Source organism: Crocuta crocuta, unplaced genomic scaffold, assembly GCF_008692635.1.
Source record: "Crocuta crocuta isolate KB4526 unplaced genomic scaffold, BGI_CrCroc_1.0 scaffold125, whole genome shotgun sequence".
NCBI lineage: Eukaryota > Metazoa > Chordata > Mammalia > Carnivora > Hyaenidae > Crocuta > Crocuta crocuta.
The window spans coordinates 8,175,457-8,200,893 of NW_027531143.1; the positions used below are offsets into that span (position 1 = coordinate 8,175,457).

A 25,437-nucleotide genomic window follows, 5' to 3' on the forward strand; every position below is an offset into this window, starting at 1 on the left:
ATCTGAGTTGAAACCAAGAATCAGACACTCAACCAACTGAGCCCCACAGGTGCCCCAAGCTGTGACTCAATTCTGAAGCAAATGATACACAGCATGATTTGTAGAAGTTGACAGCTAGAAGATAAAATAATCCACTTGACCTATAGCTTGGAATATTCTGCATATATCAGCATAGATCTCAGGACAGAAGATTGGATATGTAGGAGACAAAATCACCTGTTTTCCTATAAATGCTTTTGCATAATCTAGCACATAATGGCTAGTTATTGATTTGTTTTTAGAAATCTAAGTAAAAACTTAAGTCAAATATAGTTCCCCCAAATAATATACATCTATTAATGTTGATTAAGTAGACTAATTGTGTAACTTAGAGAAATTAGGAGGTAAAGGGCAGTAATGAGTTGAAAGGGAAGTATAGGTCTGGTCCTTTCCACAATGGTAGCAAGCCAAGAGACACTGTTTAATACAGATGGATCAAGAAATAAAGATTACTAGTTATAAAGGAAACCAAAAGAACTAAAAATATCAATGGGGAGGAAGAATGGACATTCCTTAATATTCATATTAAACGATCAACAGATAATGATTTAAATGACAAATCAAGAAACAGCCACAGTAAACCTAGACCAAGTGATAGAGGTAGTTGCTACCTGAAGAAGAGGTTGTTACCTCTGAGAAGCAGGATTAGGTGTGAATGGCACGGAGGCACACTTTTGACTTTTTATTTCCTATCCATATGGATTGCTTGAAATTTTAGTACATGCACTAAAATTAAAAATTTCTTAATCCTAAAAAACATTGGGGCAGGTAGACTTAGAAGGGAATGACAGCTGGTAGTCTAACAGTGTAGAAAGATCCCAGTAGTTTATTAAAAAAGCAGGTATAAGAACTCAAAAAAAGATCTGAAGTTAAAGGCCATTTAAAGTAAAGGCGTGAACTTACAGAGCACTACGAAATACAGCAGAATGCACAAAAGAGATGTACAGTTAGGGCTCGGTGATTTAGACAACAAAAATGCTTAGTATTTTCTATTTAAGATTGAGAGATTAAACTACTCCCACCCAAAATTATATAACAAACTAAATCTGGCCTTTAAGATAGTTCAGATTTTGGAAAATTCAATTCTGCACAAAAAGATATTGGTACATGGATGTATGGATAACATTTTACTGTCCAATACTATAACATGCTTGTTTAAAAACAATGACATTAAAATAAGTGATCGTTAAAATCACAATAATTAATAGCATGGCACCAAGGTTATAATACTTTAATAAAACTTTTATATTTCTGGAACAACTTATTCAATTCATACATTATACATGATATAGCAAACAAAGTCTTCCTATAAAACATAAAGTACATTTCTTTTGACTGTTTACTCAATATATATACCTGTCACAAATTCTTTTGGTATTCTTCTGAATTGTTATACAAAGCTTTAAAAAATGAAATTTCCATATAAAAATAATTATTAATCTGGCTTTTTAACAACTGAGCTTTCAAATTAAATAACAAGGTGTTCTGTTTATCAGTGTATATTTAACACAGAAATATTTAAATACTTTAATATTTAGAAAAACATCAAGAAGTGTTTTCTACTGGCTGCTACATCTTTAAGTTGGTAATTCAAATTTTACTTATAATTTTAAAATTACATGTTCTGTGGGTATAAAAGTTAAAAAAATACATTCCAATTTAATAAAAAAATCTTCTAAATTTACATTTTCAAGCACTGCTGTGACTGCTATAATGATTATCTCGTAGATACACGTAGCCAAAATAAGTTAATTTTTAAAAATCAATAACATGGACTATGCTGGCAAGATTTCTTTAGATACAAACGAGGGCAATTATAAAGTCAATGTTATCAATGTACTACTACAAATAAATATGTTTAAAGCACAGTTACTTCGTTTTAAAAAGCAGAAAATAAAAATGCATAGAATAAGTAAAGATTTTTGAAGTGTAAATCACTAGTGCAGAAATCTGGGCACTTAATCCCTTAAGAAGTTAGAGGATTTCAATCTAAAAGATGACTTCTCACTAGGGATACTTTGACTTTCTGTGAATTAAAAAAAAAATTAAGTCTATTATTTTAATTCAGATGCTTCTAGTGTTTTGGTTCAAGTGTTTCTACAGAACTCCTCCTTTAACTTAAATATTCTGTCCCTGAAAAAGACATTTGAAGCTAATAATTTTGGCCTCATGACATATATATAAAGATACATGTGATTATGTAGCCCATTCCTCCCCTCACTCTAACATCTATCCATATATGCACTTATAAATATACACATATTTCAGGATTATAAAAATATTTAATTTTTATAAGCTTAAATAATTACTGAATGTTAATACAGAATACATTAATATTTGTGTAATTTTACTTTTATTTATAAAAAGGGTTTTTATAGAGCAGCATTTGCATTGCAAATGAAATACGATCAAAGGATGTTGCAGTGTACATGGGCGCACACCGCAAGCCAGACGGAGCAGTTACCACGTTCCTCTGAAAGAAACACCTGTTTCAGCTACAAAAGAGCAGTTCCTACGAAGTACAAAAACCATGAAGGGCTGATAACTTCTCTGAACCTTGTTTAAGTGCATTTAAAAGTTATCTCTAGAGAATTGGCCATATGTGTTACAATATCCACAAGTCCAAGTTATCTTTGCCCCAAGAAAAAGTATCTAATGAGATAAATAAAAATTACATTAATGAATAGTGTTTTTAATGGAATCACATGAACTTATTAGAAATTAATGGATTTTTTAAAAGTAAAAAAATAAAACCACTGTAAGAGGTATAAGAAAATGAGAAAGATTTAAAATTTAAAACATTACAAAAAAGCAAATAAAAACCTTTAATTTTAAACACTCATATTCAGCTTGTTTTTGTTGAGTTCACGCTCCAGATTTCCAATCAAAGTATCAATACTTTCTTGTAGATCTTTGAGATTGACTTTTCGGTCCACTGTAGACTCAATTGTCTGCATTGTCAAATATGTCTGAAATGTGTACTCTTCGGACAAGGGTATCGGCTGTTCAATCATTATATCTGGTCCATACATTTTGCTGCAATGTTCTCCATTTTCTCTCTCTTCTGAAGGGACATCATCATAATCTACATCATTTAAATTTTCTTTTGTATTTAAAAAGTAGTTTCCTCCACAGCTGCTCCAGTCTCCTGCATACCGATTGCTAACTGGACTGTCTAATCTGGTTTGCCTCGGTCTAAGTATTCTTGATGAATCAGTACCACTTAAATTTAACATGCAAGGTCGTTCTTTCTTCCTCCTCAAATAACTTAGAGAAGACTTCTGCTCTGGGAACAAATTATCTGTTGATTCTTTGACAGTTAAACGTTGCACTAGAAACAAACAATAAATTTGCTTAGTCACGGCCATCCAACTGGTCTTTAAAAAACAGAGCTAAAGATAAGCCATTTAATAATCAACTACAAACATGCATTAAAACAAAACATGCACACTATTAAAAAAAAAGCATTCCATAATTACTTTTTTCTATCACCAGACATAATCAAGATTAGGGACAGAAGCTAGTAGAATGTTCAATGGTGCTAATTCATGCCATATCATAACATCCCCAAACAAATAAAATTTCCAACATTGATTAACTTTCTGCGCAAGTTAATTATTATCTAGCTGTAATTCAAACAGTAGCTAAGCTGGTAGCTTCTTTTAGATTAAAAGCTACAGCAAAAAGCAGGCAAGGCATGTTTGTGTATAAACAAAAAACAAAACAAGAAGATCCTTCTTCTGCAAACATCTAAATGAGGCAAAGACATCTAAAGTGCTCACTCTAACCTTCGTGCTTTTGTGCAATTCTATTAGCGGCAGTGTCAGAATTTATTTTACTAAGCAGCCCAAATTCCACTTTGATAAAATGCACAAATACTAAATTTGACCACTTGTTACCTGAGTTTGATTATACAGCATTAGCTACTAATAGTCTTCATTTATTGCCTGAAAATAGTACAGATATTTTATTTTCCCATTTTAATTAGATATCTAACAATCTCAAATAACATTCCTTATATTAAGATTAATTTCTTCTAAGAGTATGCATTGTGCTGGCCAAGCAGATTACCACAGATACACATAACTTCATGACAAACCAAGGCTTCACTGCTTACCCTTTTGTGGATGTTGAACAAAACATTTATCTATGGTTCTTCTGTGTATAAAATGGACTTAAATTTTGAGGCACAGCTTTTGAAAACTACCCAAAATACTTTTCTTTTTGCTTATTTATTCTACATTAATAAATGCCTCTCCATGTATACTATCTTTCACTAAGATACATATTATCAGTATGACTATATTATCAGTAATAACACACCCACTTTACACTCTCCAACATACAATAAATATTTATTTCCTACCGTACAAAATAATTGCAAAGTAATACAAACATGCATATAGTGCTAATTTCCCAGACTTAAAGTGATCTTAACATTTTTCAGGGGTGCTTGGGTGGCTCAGTCAGTTGAGCCTCCGGCTTCAGCTCAGGTCATGATCTCACGTTCATGAGTTCGAGCCCCTCATTGGGCCCTGTGCTGACAGTTCAGAGCCTAGAGCCTGCTTCAGATTTTTTATCTCCCTCTTTCTCTGCCCCTCCCCTGCTCATACTCTGTTTCTATCTCTCATAAATAAACTTAAAAAGGATTTAACAAAATATATTTTTCTGAGACCACATAATTTTTTGTATTTAGATTTTATTAAAATACTTGATATCTATAGGTATGTTTCTAACATTTCCACTTGTTTATATTTTTAAGATGGCTATTTATATATAATTATGAATACCTAAAATCTCTTGAGCTAAAATTTTCTGGAAAATAAAGGCCTGATATTTATTTTTTTAATGTTTTAGTTTTGAAGAGTGCCTGCAAGTGTGCATGTGAGTGGGGGAGGAGCAGAGGAGAAGGAGAGAGAGAATCCCAAGCAGGCTCTGTGACTCCAGTACAGAGCCCAAAGCAGGGCTCAAACCCACGCCTGAGAGATCATGACCTGAGCCGACATTTAACCAACTGAGCCACCCAGGCGTCCCTGATATTTATTTAAATTGATCTTTAATGACAGTATTAATATAAAATGCCCCATGCCATTAACTGATGCAACTGCAGAATAAATATCTGAATTTTTCCACTGTTTAATTATTCATATTCCTTTTTCTACTCTAGCTGCTAATCTCCACTAAGTCTCCGGGCTTTTCTCCCTCATTTTCCTGCTATTCCTGTTCTTAGTGCTTAAGTGTCATGCCTGTTGTTTTCGTTACAGTACTTTGCTAACCTTGAAGTAATCTGGTTTGTGATCCAACCAAAGTAAAACATTTTTTTTTCTTTTTTAAGTAAGCTCTATGCCTTGGCAACGTGGGGCCTGAACTCATGACCCCGAGCTCAAGAGTTGCATGCTCTACCGACTGAGCCAGCCAGGTGCCCCAAAGTAACATACTTTTGACTCTGTGGATAGAGCTTGTCTGGTCCTGCTCCCATCTTCTGACATTCACCTGCAAAATCCAGGTTTATTTTGTTGCCAATTACTTAAACCAAATCCCTAGTCAAACATTATTGTTGTAGATTTTCTTGGAAAGGATTTAAGAAACCAGCTATAATGATATTTTATATCTTTTAGACTAAAAATTCAATTTCTGAAAAATCAACTTCACTGACTTTTTAAACTATTGATGGTAGAATGCTTTCCTATTAAAAATGCAGAGAAAATAGACAATTTTGACCCCAAAAGAAAAGTTCTGGTTTTTCTAGCACTATGACTGTCCATCTTCAACAGAATAAAACTAAAAATGTAATCCATAAAGTTGCTGAAAATGTTTCAAAATGCAATGTACATACTAAGAATCTTAATTTTCTTGTCTTGTTTTCTACTGGTGGATTTGTATTTTCAACCATCACCTTATTAGCCTTTTATCTATAGTATAATTTCCTTGTTTAATAGAATATATTGAGTGCCTAGTTAGTGCCAAGCACTGTCTTAGGACTTTGGTGTGTAAGGGTAAGCAAAATTTAGTCCCTGACCTCATACAGCTTAGTCTAGTGAGAAAAATGAAACAAAAAGGAATACGAAAAAAATGATAGCTTCTCCCTCCCCAAAAAAACTGGACCAAATTTACTCATCACAGAAAATGTGATACAGCAAACAGCTGGTCTTGGGAGTTATACTCACTCTAAAGCTGTTTCCCCTTCTGTAAAGAGAAAGAGTGGCCTATCAGTAAATTTCAATATTCTTCTTACAACAGCAAGACTGTTTTTAAAACGCAACAATTTATAAAAATCCAATACATATAAAAGATGAAAGGAAATTGTTTTGATCAAAAGGGAAGTGTGTTTCCATTTTGTTCCCTCACCTGCTGCCAGTGGCTCCAAAGCTGCTTCCAAAGAACCTTAGGGCTTGGCAGAAGACAATCTGAAACACCACTGGCAGGATGATTTTCACTTTCAGTGCCAATATGCTAGGATTCTAACTGATCACTTTGAAGATAAGATTTTTCAAATGGAAAGCTCAAAGCAAATTTTATTATTGCTCCAAATGAAAAAACAAAAAGTAACACAAAAAAGTCAAAGTAAAAACGAAGGTGGAGGGGGGAAACGTGGAACCAACTCTTTTTACCTCCAGAGTAAGGGAAATTCCAAAAGAAACATAAGTAAGCTATGCATCGCAAGCAAAGTCAAACCTGCTATTTAATGCATCGAGATGAGCATTTACTGAGTTAATACGCTATGGTTCATTCTCTGTACAACTATCAACTTTCTCAGGCACAGTCACTGCACTGCTTCTACTTGATGTCTCCCTTTTCTTGAATCCAAAAGCAAATGATTTAGAGGGCAAAACTAATTGGTATTTACTCTCATCTTTCTGCCCTTGGTCTGAGGTACTATAACTAAAGAAAAATACGGGATATAGAAAAGGAGGCAGATGTTTTTTTTTAATTGAAGTATAGTTGACATATAATGTTATATCACTTTCAGGTGAATCAACAACTCTGTACATTACACAGTGCTCCCCACGATAAGTGTAGTTATCATCTGTTCACCAACATTATCACAATATTGTTGACTATACTCCCCATACTGTACTTTTCATCCCCGTGACTTTATTTATTTTATAACTGGAAGCCTGTATTTCTTAGTCTCCTTTAACAATTTCACTCGTCCCCCCATGCCACCTACTCTCTGTATTTATGAGTCTATTTCCAGTTTTTTCATTTATTTATTTGTTTTGGTTTTTAGATTCCATATGTATGTGAAATTATATGGTATTTGCCTTTCTCTGTCTGACTTCTTTCACTTAACATGATTCCCTCTTGGTCCATCCGTACTGTTGTGAATGACAAGGTCATTTTTTTTTTTTTTTTTTTAATAGCAGAGCAATATTCCACAGATGGTATATATGCCACAACTTCTTTATCCATTCATCTACTGATGGACACTTTAGGCTGCTTCCATATCCTGGCTATTGTAAAGCTGCAATAAACATACGGGTACATGTATCTTTTCAAATTAGTGTTTTCATTCTCTTCGGGTAAACACCCCATAGTGGAATTACTAGGTTGTATGGTATTTCTATTTTTAATTTTTTGAGGATCCTCCACAGTGTTTTCCATAGCAGCTACACCAATTTACATTCCCACCAACACTGCACAAGGGTTCCCTTTTTTCCACATCCTCACCAACATTTGTTATTTCTTCCCTTTTTGATGCAGCCATTCAGACAGGTGTAAGGGGATATCTCATTGTGGTTTTCATTTGCATTTCCCTGATGATGAATGATGCTGAACATCTTTTGGTGTGTCTGTTGGCCATCTGTATGTCTTCTTTGGAAAAAATGTGTATTCAGGTCCTTAAGGGCAGTTATTTTTAAGTAACATTAACCTCTGATACAGAATTAATGATAAAGAAATCAGGTTCTGATAGTAAACTGTGTTTATCTCCAGGTAAGCAAGTTTTCACTTGTGATTAGAATGAAGATGGCTGATTTCCCAATTCCTGATATTTATTAGAATTAAAGCAGTTGTAGGAAAAACTATAGGAGACACATTTAAAACTTTACCCTGAGAGATCCTTATGTTGGGCACCAAATGCAGAAATCAAACCAATTAGTCAAAGAATCTTGATTCAGGATTTTAAAACAATTAATAATATATACAAATTCAGTTAAAAGATAAATTAGAAATGATTTTTAAGCCTGTGTTTGAAAGAAAGCACAAATTTTAATTTTCCAAATTAAAAAGTTAACATTTTTAATACACTTTTTAAAATTAGATAGATGTATTTTAAAAGACTAAATCAAGCATTTCATTGCACTTTGGTCCATCCTTATAGATATCATTAAAAGAGCAACAAAGAGCTAACTTTACACAAAACACTTTTCTCACTGCTTTTGATGCTTTATCTGCAGAATCTTCACAACCCCGAGGTAGGCACTATTTATAGGGAAGCATACTGAGGGGAATTAAAGTATATGCCTGGGCCACAATCTGGATCTGAATCCAAGCCTGACTCCAGGGCCCAACCACTTTTACCACTATATGCTACACAGAGCTCCTAGGTACTTTCATGTTTGGTACTATGCAGGGTAGAGAAAGGAAGCAGGGGTTACTGCAGGATTAGAAAAATTTGGAACTTAAATATAGCATTAGAATATCTAATTAAATATGTATTCCTTTTAGCTCTGAAACTATATAAGAGATAGAGTAGGAAAATAATTGTCGGCTTTTAGTTATTGCCTGGAACAAGGGATGGATAAGAAAGATGGAAAAGATCAAAGATAACTGTCATATCAAGCCTGGGTAATTTGAAGAATGAACCATGAATACAGTAAAGATGTCAGGAAGAAGAACTGAATGAAGGAGTAAAATGAATTCTGCTTCATACCAGTTGAACTAAAAATGAGAAGACTAAGAAGTTAATATTTACAGAGTACCTAATATGCGACAAGAGCTGCACTGAGCAGCTTACATACATAACTCCTTATTTAATCCTTCTATAAGTCCCATAAACATATTATTAAGTCCCTATGACAAAAGATGATACTGAGGCTGTAAGATGTTAAAGAATTTGCTAATAAGTAACACAACCAGGATACAAATCCTGATCTGACCTAGTCCAAAATGTGTATGTTGATCTATATGGCTATAATATCAGCAAAAGCAAAAAATTTAAAAGGAAAAAGCAAAATCTAGAAAATATTTTCTTCAATCATATATGGGCAGATTTAGTGATTAGCTAATTCCAACACTCTATCCTTGAAAGAGAAAATTATTTCCACAGAATCATTTACCTGGCCAGAGTTGAAGTAAATAATGAAGAACTTCAATATGTTTTTTGAAATCCAAAGCAGTTGCAAGTTCTTCTGAGTCAGTAAAGACTCTGTTGTTATGGGTGGAAGTCTCTTGCTTCTGACTCAATAATACTGGTCCAAAGCACACAGCCAAATTCTGGCAAGTCATTTTATTCACTTCATGATAAGAAGCCACCAATTTCAAATGATCCAACAACATCTTTAGGGTTGCCTAAATTAAATTACATTTCATTTAATAAAGTTATACACAGGGCCAAATTCAAGGACACAATTTAAAGCAGAAAATATAAACAGACATTCTATTACTTTTCAGAAGGTTGTTTCTAAGATTGGACCCTTGGGTTCCAATGACATACTTTGATTGATTAGATGGTTAAAATGTATAGTCTTTATAAAAGGCTCATGAATGCATTCCAAATTTCAACTGGAGTCCCTAGGAAAATATACATCAACGTTTTCCTCTCTTCCCTCCTCTAAAATGAAAACAGCAAAGGCTGTGATAGAAAAGGGATTAGGTAAGAGTGTTTATCTTTAAGAACAGATAAATCTTCTAGTCATAAGTAGGGGACTACCAACCTTTTTTGTTTTAATGTTTTATTTACTTCTGAGAGAGAGAGAGAGAGAGAGACAGAGAGAGCCACCCAGGCACCCCTGGGGGACTACCAACCTTAAACCTAGGAAGCCAACAATTTCCAACATGGCCAGGGTCTATTATGATCCAGATTAGGAAAAAGGCCAGTGTGCTTAACTAACAAACACCTTAAGTAGACAAACCATGGAAAAAAGAATAGAATAGCTAGAGATAAAAAAAAAAAAAAGAAAAGAAAAATTTGTTGAAAAAGAATACTTTTTTAAGAAGTATTTTTATTTGTTTAAGTAATCTCACACCCAACATGGGGTTTGAACTCATGACCCTGAGGCTCAAGAGTCACATGCTCTTTCAACTGAGCCAGCCAGGTGCCCCAAAAAAGAATCCTTTTTAAAACCTGAAGAAATAGTAAGGGGTAGAAGGTTATTTAGGTCTAATCAATTACAGAAAGAAATGTTTTTGAAGTACTGGCTGTGATCAATCGTTTAACAAATAAAATGAGAGTATACAGGGGCGCCTGGGTGGCTCAGTCAGTTAAGCGTCCAACTTCGGCTCAGGTCATGATCTCACGGTTCATGGGTTCGAGCCCCACATCAGGTTTGCACTAACTGCCAGCTCAGAGCCTGGAGCTTGTTTCAGATTCTCTATCTCCCTCTCTCTCTGACCCTCCCCTGCTCATGCCATGTCTCTATCTCTCAGAAATAAATAAAACATTAAAAAAATGTTTTTTTTAAATGAGAGTATAATTTCTTCATAATTGTATTAAAGAAATGAATGCCAAATAAAACTGTAATTTCAAAAAGTNTTTGCGCTAACTGCCAGCTCAGAGCCTGGAGCTTGTTTCAGATTCTCTATCTCCCTCTCTCTCTGACCCTCCCCTGCTCATGCCATGTCTCTATCTCTCAGAAATAAATAAAACATTAAAAAAATGTTTTTTTTAAATGAGAGTATAATTTCTTCATAATTGTATTAAAGAAATGAATGCCAAATAAAACTGTAATTTCAAAAAGTTATTAAAAAAGAAGCAATCAAAATGACATATTTCTAGAGCCAAAAGTGAAAAATGGATTCAGTGATCAGAAGGTCATTAGTAACCTTGGCAAAAACAAGTCCAGAAAGATAGGGTAGGGAGCCAGATTACAATGTGTTGAATAGCCAAGGGTGGTGAAGAAATAAGGACAGCCAAAATAAATACTCTTCTCTTGTTCAGCTGAGAAAGAAAGGAGTGAAGAAAGAATGAAAGTTAGAGAAGCCTGTAATTGGTATTTTGAAATCAAAACAAATCAAATAAATGAATCATAAAAACAATGTAAATAATGAATATCTATTCCTCTTCTCCACTCACTATAAATTTCCTAACATAAATGGGATTGTACACATGTTGTCATCTTAAGGCTACTTTCAGCATACTGTGCNGCCCGTGTTGGGCTCCATACTGGGCATGAAGCCTACCAAAACAAACACACACACACACACACACACACACACACACACACACACAACCACACCTGCCTAAATATCTTAGGTTTAATCTCAATAGCAAACCAAGAAATATAATTTAAAATATTTTTTGTCTACTAAATAAAGATGAGCCCAAAAATGCCACTGTTATTGTCTCTTTTGAAAAGTAATATGAAAATGTATTAAGAGCCTTTGAATGTTCACATCATTTATTTTTTTTTAATTTTAAAAAAATATTTTATTTATTTCTGAGACAGAGAGAGACAGCATGAGCAGGGGAGGGTCAGAGGGAGAGGGAGACACAGAATCTGAAACAGGCTCCAGGCTCTGAGCTGGCTGTCAGCACAGAGCCCAACGCGGGGCTCAAACCCCATGAACCATGAGATCATGACCAGAGTCGAAGTCGGATGCTTAACCAACCGACTGAGCCACCCAGGCACCCCGAATGTTCACATCATTTAAATCAACAATTCTACTCTAAGATTCTATTCCAAATAAGTAACTCTAACTGAAAAGAAATCTCTGCATACAAATATATACAAATAGGCTCAAAACCCAAATATTATACAAAAGAGAATAGTGATTAAGTATATCAAATCCACTCAATAGAATATTATACAGCCTTTATAGAAAGGATGCTAATAGCATGAACTTTAGGGCCAGAAAGACCTATAAATTCAGGTGACAGACTACAGCACTCATAAAAGCTATAGAACTTGGGCAAGTGATTTAAATTTCCAGACACTCGTTTCTTCACGTGTACGTCAAATGACACAATTTTACCTTGCATCAAAGAAGGAATATTTCTACTCTTTCACTCCACCCTTCTGCTTCTGCTTACCTCTTTGTAGCTGTTCCCTTCTTTCCATTCACAGGAGTAGTACTTGCTAATCTAATTGTACTGAGCACAGCAAAGGGATTTAGAAGGGAACAGCAAAGGTGAATGAAGATATGGGACTTAATATTTTCACACATTTACTCTTGCCCTTTCTACCCTTACATGATAAGAAATATAGGCAAAGTTGGCCTCATCTGGACAAGCCCAGCCATCTCTCTTTTATTTTCTCTTTTGTTCTAAGAACATCAGCTAAACTTAGGCTAAGACTGGTTCTGTGGACCCAGCTACCCTTCTATTTCCTCTGGTCCTGAAGATACTGGTCCCAAGATTTAGACTATAAGGAGGCAAATGGGAAGAGGCAAGAAGGAAAATGATGATGGTGGTGAGGGTTGCTTAAGTCTTACACAGAAATAGTCACCATTTTTTTTAAATACTAAAAGGAAATAAACTAATACATTAATTATTGTTGCCTTTGGATATTGATAATTGCAATTTTCCATTCTTCTTTTCCATATCTTCTCAATTTTTCTATAATAAAGATATTATTTTAATAATAAGGTTATTATTAAAGAAAGTACCTATGCCTAGACTAAAATTATAAACAGAAAAGATAAAATTGTCATTTAGATTTATGCTGTTTAAATCTAGCCCTCAGTAAAGACACAGCTTAAACTCATAAGTGCCACAGAGGTGAAATACCTGAAAAACTATTTGTAGCTCTGGAGCTAAGTGTATATTTATTAGCTGGCTTTCAGGGAAATGGTATACCGCTGATGCTTACCCTCTCAACATCAGGCAGACAATCGAGCAGGTCAACAGTATACTTAGAGTCACTTGGGTCGTTCTCACATCCACTTGATGACATTTTCAAAGGGTTTTTTGCCATTGCATCTATTACAGCCTCATAAAGCTGCTTTGTTATCAGAGGAGAAGGAAGTTCTCTTAGATAGTCCTTAAGAACACCTTTAAAAAACAAAGACAGAGATAGCAATTGGTCTTCAGAATAAAATAAAAACTGTGGTGAATTATTTTAATTGAAATATTGTTATAATTAACCTTTTTAAAATTTTTTAAAAAAGGTTTTACTTATTTTTGAGAGAGAGACAGAGACAGTGTGAGCAGGGGAGGGTCAAAGAGAGAGAGGGAGATACGGAATCTGAAGACAGGCTCCAGGCTCCGAGCTAGCTGTCAGCACAGAGCCCGACGCGGGACTCAAACCCACGAACCATGAGATCATGACTTGAGCCAAAGTCAGACGCCTAGCCAAATGAGCCACCCAGGTGCCCCTATAATTAACCTTTAATGTTCTGAAAATAATAAAAGCAACAACAACAAACTATTATAACAAAATACTACCATTTTGTATTCTTATAAATTACCGTGGTAATTGACTTCTTGTTTTGAAAGCATGCTAAAATAATTTCCAAGTACCATACACATTAGGTTTGTTACTTATAAGGTAAACAATTCGCAGTGCATATGCTCTATTGATTCTGGCCCTCTATAAATGCATATAAAATAGAAAACATATAAAACAAAAGTTGAGAAAGCAAGGCATACTAATATTTATTGTAAATTATTCCAATTACATGGATGTTTAATTTCTAGACTTTTCATTTGATAAAGAATACCAACTGTCCATGAACAACATGGTGTTTCATAATACTGTGTTGTATATTTGAAGGTTGTTTTGTTTATTTGCTGATGAGAAACAGGATTCTCCCTTACACTGCTTTGTAGATTTTGGGGTTGTATCCAAAAAGAAGGATGGATCAAAATACCTGCTTGAATAAACTGAAATCACATCTTGCAATCAGATTTTTAAAAGTGGGGTTGGGAATTTTGATAAATTAGGGGTAACTTATTTTGGGAAAGGATAAATTTAATATGTTTTCTTTTTTCTTTTTTTACTTAAGGCATAACTGATATACAAGAGTAAATCCTAAAAGTTCTCATCACGTAAAAAAAAAATTCTAACTATGCATGGTAATGGATTTGGAACTATGTAATGTTAAGTAGACTTATCATGCTGATCATTTCATAATATATACAAATATTGAATCGCTATATTGTACACACGAAACTAATATAATGGTATACAACAACTACACCTCGATAGAAAAAAAGTGGTCCAAAGGACTTGCAAATAAGTGAGCTATATAAATACATTTCTCCTTTAATATTTTTATGTGTCTTAAACATATTTACAAGTGGTTGGATAATCTCAAATGCTTCAGCATTGTATGAGAGGAAAAAAATCATTCCTAAAATCAAATAAATAAAACCAAAAGCCAAGAACAGACATCATCACACTTGTCACTCTAACAGGAGAGAAGGAAGTCAATTCCAAACACACCTCAGTGGTTATGAACTAAGAGAGATCATGTATGGTAGAGGAAACAGGAAACGGTGATTTATGGATGTTACATAGAAGCAAGGTAGGTAAGGCACTAGCTAAAACCTACAATATGATCACAAGGGAGATTAGGTGATTTTCGGACACCAAAAATCTAAAAATAAACAATATCGATTCAGAACATGCTCTCAGCTAAACTGAGAACTTAGACTGCTTTTTGTGGTTATCCCAAATGATTTTATGAATTTCATAATTTTTATATGCCTGACTGGTATCCATGAAATAACAAAAGTACAATCCCCATCCAAAGAAACACGTATATTATACTTACTGAAAGGCTCTACTAAATTGATTATTTTCAGGAATAAAACTATATACTCTTTCATTAATTAAATGGTGGTTTGGTAAAAATTTTTACAGAGTTGTAATGATTTATGGTTTTCCATGATATTTTCTTAGGCCACATTCCACAAATTACAGCTTCCCAGAAGTTGTACAGTACTGCGTATAATGCTTTACTATGATAGCATTTTCATTTTAATACCAAAATCAGGCTCAATATGGCTTTCACATTTATGTGAAGCAAAATTTATACTTTATGTAGTTTTAAGACACTGATATCCTAGTGTCTCATTACCTGTAATCAAAAGTAATTACACACTTGTTGAAAAGTAAATTATGCATCAAATAAGGAAACTTCAGGTTGTAGTAAAAGGGAAAAACAGTAAAGAAAAAAACTGTCTTTTTGATAAGACTTTACGGAACAGAATTTGTATTCAATCAGAAGGACTAACGACCTTTTTAGGTGATGAAAGCAAAAGAAGCAAGTGGAAGTGTTAGATCTCTTGTTTTTTTCATCTACAGTGCTTATATTGCAATCTCAACTAGGTACTTTGCATTAATATGAACTACATCATTTTTTTTTAATGGAACCTATTCAAAAATCACATACTGCTAGATAGGATATTGAAATGACTGGTGTGTAATATTTTTTAAACCTTCATTTTTTGGTCATCATAAATTTCCTTTAATTTTCATTTTCAGTAGGACTTCATTTGGGGTTTACTGTCTATGAAGCCAGTATAAAGTTTTAGAATGTAGTAATTCTGGATTCCAAGTCATTTAAGATGAAAAATGAAATGTGAGAGGTGCCTGGGTGGTTGAGTTGGTTAAACATCTGCCTTTGTTCGGCTCAAGTCGTGATCTCACACAGTCATGAGGTTAAGCCCTGTGTCAGGCTCTGTGCTGCCAGGCTGACAGCACACAGCCTGCTTGAGATTCTCTCTCTGCCCCTTCCCTGCTCACTCTCTCTCTCTCTCAAAAATAAACATTTAAAAAAAAGAAAAAGAAAAATGAAATGTGAAGTTACTTAAGAAAACTAATTTTCTTCTATAATGTAAGTCTTCATCATCCTCTTCATCATCATCTTCTGCCTGTTGATCCTTTCTTAGTCAGCAGTGACTACCTGTTCTATTTCACATACACACTTAGTTGACAGTGATCTTTGAAGAGCTGACTTTGGATTTGCTCTTACAATATCTAAACAGGATGAATAATCTGGTTGATATGGACAATTTCGGAAAACTTCTAGATCTTCATCAATGTTTTGTATATTTTGGCAGGTAGCAGTGGAGACCTTTAAAGCTTTGCCATGAAGTAACATTTTAATAGTGATAAATTCTGAAAATATAGTCTTTATGTCCTTTATTTTCTCCTTTACAAAATTGCCAATAGTTTCCTCCAGATGACAAGTTGTTCAGGTAGCATCCACTGTAGTTCTCTGCAATTAAGTTTCAGCCTTATAAAACATTTTTTTAAAGATCAAAAGTCAGGGGGACCTGGGTGGCTCAGTCAGTTGAGCATCTAACTTTGGTTCAGGTCATGATCTCACAGTTTGAGTTCAAGCCCCATATCAGGCTCACTGCTATTAGTGCAGAGCCCGCTTCTGATCATCTGTCCCCCTCACTCTACCCCTCCCCCACTTGCACTCTCTTAAAAATAAACAAACATTAAAAAACAAACAAAACAAACAAAAAAGGTCAAAAGTCAAAAGATACAATAATATGTCAATCAGATGGGTTTTGCTGATGTGTTCTTTCTGAGTTAACTGACTGGCTTTCCAGTTCTTGCTATAATGCTACTTTGAGGTTATCTCATTTTATTTTCACAATGGTTCATAGCTTTCAAAGGTTCAACTACTTTGAAGGTTTCAAGTCTGTCAACCTTCATTTGTTGATAAATTACTCAAGTTTGGCAAACTTATCTGCAAAGATTTTTAGGCCCTGCTTTCTTCCTTTCTCTCTGTTTTTGTCTCTCTCTCCGTCTTTTCCTCCCTCCTTGTTTCCTTCTTTCCTTTCCTCCGTTATTTTTTCAGGCCCTGCTCTAGACCTGGGCTCCCTGTAGAGGCATACAGGTTGATTTCATTCACCAGTTTTTTTTTTTTTTCTTAAATAGTTTATTGTCAAGTTGGTTTCCATATAACACCCAGTGCTCATCCCAACAAGTGCCCTCCCCCATGCCCATCACCCCCCTTCCCCTCTCTCCCACCCCCAATCAGCCCTCAGTTTGTTCTCAGCATTCAAGGGTCTCTCATGGTTTGCCTCCCTCCCTCTCCCTAACTATTTTTCCCCTTCTCCCTCATGGTCCTTTGTTAAGTTCCTCCTACTCCACCTGCACGTGCAAACATATGGTATTTATCCTTCTCTGCCTGACTTATTCCACTCAGCATAACACCCTCTAGTTCCATCCATGTTGCTACACATGGCCACGTTTCTTTCTTTCTCATTGTCATGTAGTATCCCATTGTATACATATACCACATCTCCTTGATCCATTCGTCCGTTGATGGACACTTAGGCTCTTTCCATGTTTTGGCTATTGTTGAGAGTGCTGCTATGAACATTGGGGTACAAGTGCCCCTATGCATCAGCANAAATGTTTTTCCATTTCTTTGTGTCTTCTTCAATTTCCTTCATAAGTTTTCTATAGTTTTCATCATACAGATCTCCTGTATCTTTTGTTTGGTATTTTATGTTCTTTTGATACATCACATTAACAAAAGAAAAGATAAAAACTATATGATCCTGTCGACAGATGCAAAAAAAGCATTTGACAAAATACAGCATCCCTTGTTAATAAAGACCCTCGAGAAAGTCAGGATAGAAGGAACTTACTTAAACATCATCAAAGCCATCTATGAGAAGCCCTCAGCTAACATCATCCTCAATGGGGAAAAACTGAGAGCACTCCCCCTGAGATCAGGAACACGACAGGGATGTCTACTCTCACCACTGTTGTTTAACATAGTCCTGAAGTCCTAGCATCAGCAATCAGACAACAAAAAGAAATCAAAGACATCAGAATTGATAAAGAAGAAGTCAAACTCACTTTTTGCAGATGAGATGATACTGTATATAGAAAACCTGACAGACTCCACGAGAAGCCTACTTGATCTGATCTAGGAATTCATCAAAGTTGCAGGATACAAAATCAGCGTACAGGAATTGGTTGCATTTTTATACACCAATAATGAAGCAACAAAAAGAGAAATCAAGAAACTGATCCCATTCACAATTGCACAAAAAACCATAAAATACCTAGGAATAAACCTAAACAAAGACATTCACCAGGAGTTCTACTTTGTCTCACAGTCAGGCAATTTTGTGCACATAAGCAACAAAGATTTGGCACAGCTCTCCAAAATGTGTCTCCACATTTGTGACAACATCTTGCAGTTCTCTGGTTTGAGAGTCCTGGGTTTCCAACCTGTGCCTCAACATCTTGCCTTGGGCACAGCCGGGGACCCTGGGGGCCAGGATCCAACAACATGGGCTCTGACACGCCTGAGCATGCACTAGAGTGCAAGGTGCTACCTCTTGGAGCCCCCACTCCCATCTAATAATCTTTTCAATTTTGATAGTAATATGATTCATTAGCCTCTTATGGATCCTTTCATGTTTGTTTATGTAAATATACATAATGTATTACTATTATTATCCTTTATTACATAAAACATAGCATATTATGTCCTGTTCTGTTTCTTGCTTTTTCATTTAACATCCCTGAGATCTTCTCAGTATGCAGAAAGCTCCCTTAATCAGTTTTACAGCCACATCACAGTATTCCAAAGCAGCTCTTGTTGGGGCCAGAAAAACAGACCAGATGTTCCAGCCAACATGGAGCAATGGGGACCAGATTTAACCTCCTGCCTGCAACAACTGGGAACACCAGATAAAATATCTGAAAAAAGCCAAAAACCTATGTCTAACACATTGGACATCAGGCAAAGAAGGATAGTGATTCCTAAGGGATGGGAAACTAATGAAGTGTGCTCATAACTGCCTTATTGTCTGAAAGCCTTTCCAAGTCACAGTAAGGAGGTTCAAACACAGGTAGCTAGTAGGTCCAGCTAAGTAGAGGAGAAGAAGCTAGAAGACCAAGGAGGTCAAAGTAGCTAGAGCTTACAGGACAGAATATTAGAAAGTAAATAGCTGCTCAAAACAAAAACAAAAACCTTTCCAAGAATCCCCCTGAGTCTCTGAGTACTGATCAGCACATGCAGGTGAGGAAACTAACCAACACTAGAGAAGGAACCACCCAATAAGATTAAAGGGAACAATTTCAGGAGCTTACACTAGCAGGCAATAGCTCCTGTTCTGAGCAACCAAAGTGAAAAACTTCATAACTCATGAGATTTGGGTATAGTACTCTTATAGGCTGAATTACGTCTTCCACAAAAATATATTTAAGTCTTATTCCACAGTACCTCAGAATGTGACCTTGTTTGGAATAGGATCTTTATAGAGATAATCAATGACTTAAATACTGACTTAAAATTAAGTCAGTAGGGTGGGCCCTAATACATTATGACTGTTGTCCTTATAAAAGGGGAATTTAGACACAGAGACAGATAGACATAGAGGCAAGAGGATGTGAAGAATCATGAGGAGAACTTTGTGAAGACAGAGAACTGGAGTGATGTATCTGTAAACCAAGGAATGTCAAAGACTGCCAGAAAAAAACCAAAAGCTATGATGAAGCAAGGAAGAATTTCCCTACAGGTTTCAGAGGGAGCAAGACCCTGCTGACACCTTGATTTTGGACTTCCAGCCTCCAGAACCATGACGCAATAAATTTCTGTTGTTTTAGTCACCTAGTTTGTGGCACTTAGCTACAGCAGCCATAGGAAATGAATATGATTACAAAGAAGAGTTTTGCTTTAGTAGTGAATCAAAGAAATACAAAGAGAAGCCTTATTCAAAAGCTGCTTTCATTTGGCTTATAAGCACAACTACAAAGAATCTAACTGTTCCCAAGTAACTTAATTGTATTCCAGAACAAAGCCAAGAGTGTCTATAAAATAAAAAATATATATATATAGGATCCAGGAAGGTAAAATTCACAACATCTGACATCCAATAAAAAATGACCATGTCTATAAAGAAGCAGGCAAATATGATCTACAATGAGGAGAAAAATCAACTGTGAACTAACTCAGAAATGACATAGCTGATAGAATTAGTAGACAAGACCTTGCAACAGTTATATGGTATTCTCTATGTTCAAGAAGCTAGAAGACTGAACATACCAAATAGAGACACAGAATGTTTGAAAAAAGGATCAAACTTCTAACAGTGAAAATTAAAATATCAGAGATTAAAATGCAATGAATGAAATTAATATGAGCAGAGAAGATTAATGACTTAAAGACAACAGCAATAGGAATAATCTGAAATTAAACAGAGAGATTTAAAAAAGACTAGGAAAAATGAACAGAATATTGGTGAGCTATAAAACAAATACAAGTGTAAGTCTTTAAAAGAAAATGGGAGGTAGAAAATGGGGGAGTCAAAACCACAATCATAGTTGAAGATTTCAACATGCCTCTCTTAACAAGAAGAAAGAAAACACATAAAGACATGGAAGACTGGAACAACATTATTAATCAACTTGACTGCATTGATAATTATAGCATATTACATCTCTAAACACATTCTTCTCAAGGGTTCAGATGAAACATTTACCACACAGAAAAGCATATCCTTAACCTTAAGATAAGTTTAAGTAAATACAAAAAGATTAAAGTCACATGAATTATAATGGAATTAAATGAGAAATTAACAATAAAAAAAATCTGGAAAATTCCCTAATATTTTGACACAAACTAACATATTTCTAAATAATCGATGAATCAAAGAAAAGAGAAAAATGAAAATCAGAAAATGAGGGGTGCCTGGGTGGCTTAGTTGGTTGGGTGTCTGACTTTGGTTCAGGTCATGGTCTCAGGTTCATGGGTTCAAGTCCCATGTCTGGCTCTGTGCTGACAGCTCACGCCTGGAGCCTACTTCAGATTCTGTATCTCCTTTTCTCTCTCTCTCTCTCTCTCTGTCCCTCCCTCTTCCCCTTCCCCACTCTCAAAAATAAATAAACATTTAAAAAAATTTTTTAAAGGGAGCCTGGGTGGCTCAGTTGGTTGAGCATCCAACTTCGGCTCAGGTCTGATCCCACTGCTGCGAGTTCAAATCCTGCACTGGGCTCTGTACTGACAACTAAGAGCCTGGAGCCCACCTCAGATTCTGTATCTCCCTCTCCCTCTGCCCCTCCCACACTTGTACTTCATTTCTCTCTCTCAAAAAATAAACATTTTTAATTAAAAAAAATTTTTATAGAAAAAGTATTTGAACTGAGTGAAAGTAAAAACACAACACATTGAAACTTGTGGGATGAGGTTAAATAAAGCTGAATTCAGAAGGAAATCTGTAGCATTAAGTGTCTACATAAGAAAAGAAGGAAGGTCCCAAATCAATGGCTTCAGTTTTTCTCTTTAGAAAATAGAAAAAAAGGAGGAAAGTATATTCCAAGTGAGCAGAAGAAAGGAAAATATAAAGACCAGAGTAGAAATGAATGAAATAGATACTAGAAAGCAATAGACAAAATAAACGAAATCAAAATTTGGTTCTTTGAAAAGATCAACAAAATTGACAAACTTTCAACTAAGCTGACCAAGGAAAAAAGACAGAAGACTCAAATTACTAAAATCAGTAATGAAAGAGAGGACATCACTACCAACCTTATAGAAATAAAAATGATTATTAGTGAATATAATGAATAACTGTATGGCAATAAATTAGGTAACTCAGATGAAAGTTAGAACTCATATAAAGATATAAACTATTGAAAGTAATCCAAGAAGAAAGAGAAAATCTGAACAGATTTATAAAACAAATTTTTTAAGATTATTTATTTTGAGAGAGAGACAGAGCATGAGCAGGGTAGAGGTGGAGAGAGCAGGAGGAGAGAGAATCTCAAGCAGACTCTGTGCTGTCAGTGCAGAGCCCAATACAGAGCTCAAACTCATGAACCATGAGATCATGATCTGAGGCTAAATCTAGAGTCAAAGGCTTAACCAATTAAGCCATCCAGGTGCCCCTGAATAGATTTATAATAAGATATTGAATTACTAATTTCTGAAACTTCCGAAGCAAGACAAAGCCCAGCCCCAGATAGTTTAATAGTTTAATGCTACCAAATATTGAAAGAACTGATACTAATTTTTCATAAACTCTTACCAAAAATAGAAAACACTTCCCAACTCATTCTGCAAGACCAATATTACCCTAATACCAAAACCAGACAGACATCACAAGAAAACTACAGACCAATATCATATAGGAATAGAGACACAAAACGCAACAAAATTCTAGCATATTAAATACAGCAACATATTAAAATATATATATCAGGACTAAGTGGGATTTATATCAGGAATGCAAGGGTTGGCTTAACATATGAAAACCAACTCATGTAATATACTATATCAATAGAATTAAGGACAAAACCACATGATCATTTTAACAGACTAATAAAAGTCATTGAGCAAAATTCAGCACACTTTCATGATAAAAACACCCAACAAACTTGGAATAGAAGGGAACTTCAACTTGCTAAAAGGTATCTATGAAAAATTCAGTTAACATCATAACTAATGGTCAAAAAGTGAATGCTTTTCTCCTAAAATCAAGAACAAGATAAGGATGTTCACTCTTGCTACTGCTATTTAACATTACATTGGAGGTTCTAGCCAAGGTAACTAGGCAAGAAAAAGAAATAAGAAGGATTCACCTTAGAAAGAGAGAAGTAAAAATATCTCTATTTGTAGACGACATAATCTTGCATATAGAAAATCCTAAGGAATCCACTAAAAAACAGAATAATTGAATTTAGCAAAGTACAAATTCAATATGCAAAACTCAACTGTATTTCTTAAATTTTTATTTGAGAGAGAGAGAGAGAGTGCACGGGGAGAAGGGCAGAGGGAGAAAGAGAGACAATCTTAAGCAGGCTCCATGCTCCGTGCAAAGCCCAACGCAGGGGCTCAATCTCACAATGGTGAGATCATGACCTCAGCAGAAATCAAGTCAGATGCTTAACCAACTGAACCACCCAGGTGCCCCCAAACTGTATTTCTATGCACTAAAAATGAGCAGTCCGAAAAGAAAATTAAGATAATTCCATTTACAACAGCATCAAAAATAATTAAATACTTAGGAATAAGCTTAACAAAAGAAATACAAAACTCGTGCTCTGAAAACTAAAAATCATTTATGAAAATAATTTTTAAAAACTTAAATAGACAGCTATCCCATGTTCAGAGATCAAAAAACCAAATACTGTTAAAATGAAAATACTCTCCAAATTGATCACAGATTCAACATAAAACCTATCAAAATCCCACATAGCGTTTTCACAGAAATTTACAAGCTGATCCTAAAATTAGTACCAAAATAGCTAAAAAAGCCAAAAAAGTCCAAAAAATATTGAAAAAAAAAAGATCACTGGTGGATTAAACCCTCCAAATTTCAAATTTTACTATAAAATTTGATTAATCAAAAACAGTGTGGTACTAATATAAGGACAGACATATCAATCTATGAAATAGAATTGAGACTCCAGAAATAAACTCTCATGTTTATGGTCAATAAATTCTTGATAAGGTGTAAAGACAATTCAATGGAAAGAAAGTAGTCTTTTAATAAATAGATTTTGGATGGGTCATTTTCACGTTAAAATCACTTAGGACAAAGACAGAACTTTTGTTTGAAATATAACCATTGGTGAAGCATCAAAATGTTCACTGGTGGCGCATGGGTGGCTCAGTCAGTCAGTTGAGTATCTAACTCTTGATTTTAGCTTGGATCGTGATCCCAGGTCATAGGATAGAGCCCTGCATCCAGATCTGCCTTGAGTGTGGAGCCTGCTTGGGTTTCTTTCTTTCTCTCTCTGTTTCTCTCCCCTGATCGTTCTATCNTGTCCAAGAGTTCTGCAGATAATGTTAAATAGGAAAGACAGAGGCGGTGTAGGAATGTGCCATGAGCCTCTAGAGAGCTTTATTCTCAGAATAGCGTGAGTTTCTGCTCAACAGTGAAAAGATAATAATCTGGAAATAGTGCTGGGAAATCAAGAGTATATTGACCAAACTTCTTCCTGACATATAAGAAGAAATAGAATATATATAAAGAGCTTGACATATGATAACAATCAATACATGTAAGATGTACAGTGATGATAACAATAAAGCATTCTATACACCACAGACATGCAATAATTGTTTATTCCCATTTCCTAATTTATATCATGTGATTTTCTTTTTTACTACCATCATTAGTTTTGCAGTCTAAACCTATCTACAGTGAATAGCAACATTTGATGTAAAGAGGACAACTGAGTTACAGTTAGAGAGCGAAAATCCAATTTTCTGTAGCTGCCGAATAAAGACACTACTAACCCTCTAGGGCATTATTTAAAAAAAAAAAAAAATAGAAAAGATTCCACATGTATTCTTTGACAAAGCAAGACTTGTTAGTTCTAACAAAACTTAATATGCCCTGGTAGCTTGAGACTCACCCTACAATGCAATTAAATCAAATTAAAACCTAAAAGATCTCTAGAAAAGATAATGCTATAGTTTAGTATAACACATATTTCAAATACCATTATCCTTTGTATAAATGCTAAACCACCACTAACAGAAATGAAATTTTAAATTAACCCAAGTTCAAGATTACTTACTTCACTATAATTTGAGGGCAAATAAGGGAGAATTATTACTAATACCAAGCACTTAAAGTCTGTTCAATGTACATTATGTTCAACAAAGTAAAAGTTATAGCTCCTTTTCTGTATGTAGACATTAGAAAATTCTACATATAGAATAATTAAGTTCATTGGAAAAATAATCAAAAGATTTTATAAAATGATACAGAGAGGAGGTATTTATACTATGTTGTGACATATACTATGTAACTACCTACCAATCTAGAAGTTAGCTATATGACCTTATCCCAAAAACTTAGTGACAGGAGTATCTTAAGCCATACTGCTACCTTAACATCTTATTTATTTAGTTAGTTTTGAGAAAGAGAGAGAGAAAGAGAGAGAGAGAGAGAGAGAAAGCATGAGTAGGGTAGGGACAGACAGAGAGGAAACAGAGAATCCCAAGAAGGCTCTGTGCTGTCAGTGCAGAGCCTGATGGGAGGATCGAGCTCACAAACTACAAGATCATGACTTGAGCTGAAGTCAAGAGTCAGACACTTAACCAACTGAGCCACCCAGGCATCCCCATCCTTATCTTTCAAACACTTTGGTGACATAAAAACTTTAAGATACTAAGTTTGTGGTGACAATCTTTAATGCTACAGAAACTATGTATGGGAGACTAGGGAATAATTTACATGGAGAAATTTACTTAGTGCAACACAGTAAATCTTTTATCATGTACTTGAAGAAAATGCAGGCAATTATAGGTAAATAAAGAAGGAGTTCTGGCTACATCTTTTTTATTGTTTAAATTTTT

The 25,437-nt window shown here is 34.9% G+C and overlaps 1 protein-coding gene and 1 pseudogene across 2 annotated transcripts in view; both read right to left on the reverse strand.

Annotated features, from left to right (window-relative positions):
• Positions 1-1,254: 1,254 nt before the first annotated feature.
• SYDE2 (synapse defective Rho GTPase homolog 2) overlaps positions 1,255-25,437 on the reverse strand; it is a 52,348-nt gene continuing 28,165 nt past the window's right edge. Inside the window, exons 5-8 of one of the 2 annotated variants that reach the window (XM_077771116.1) lie at positions 13,011-13,192; positions 9,321-9,552; positions 3,939-3,986; positions 3,284-3,370 (exon numbers count right to left, since the gene is read on the reverse strand). In XM_077771116.1, the coding sequence (XP_077627242.1) occupies positions 3,976-3,986; positions 9,321-9,552; positions 13,011-13,192 (425 nt within the window). In that variant the 3' untranslated portion in view covers positions 3,284-3,370; positions 3,939-3,975. Of the gene's footprint in view, positions 3,371-3,938; positions 3,987-9,320; positions 9,553-13,010; positions 13,193-25,437 lie in introns of both variants that reach the window. The other variant, XM_077771115.1, reaches the window with a different exon arrangement.
• On the reverse strand, positions 14,680-18,364 carry LOC144237430 (CBY1-interacting BAR domain-containing protein 1-like; annotated as a pseudogene).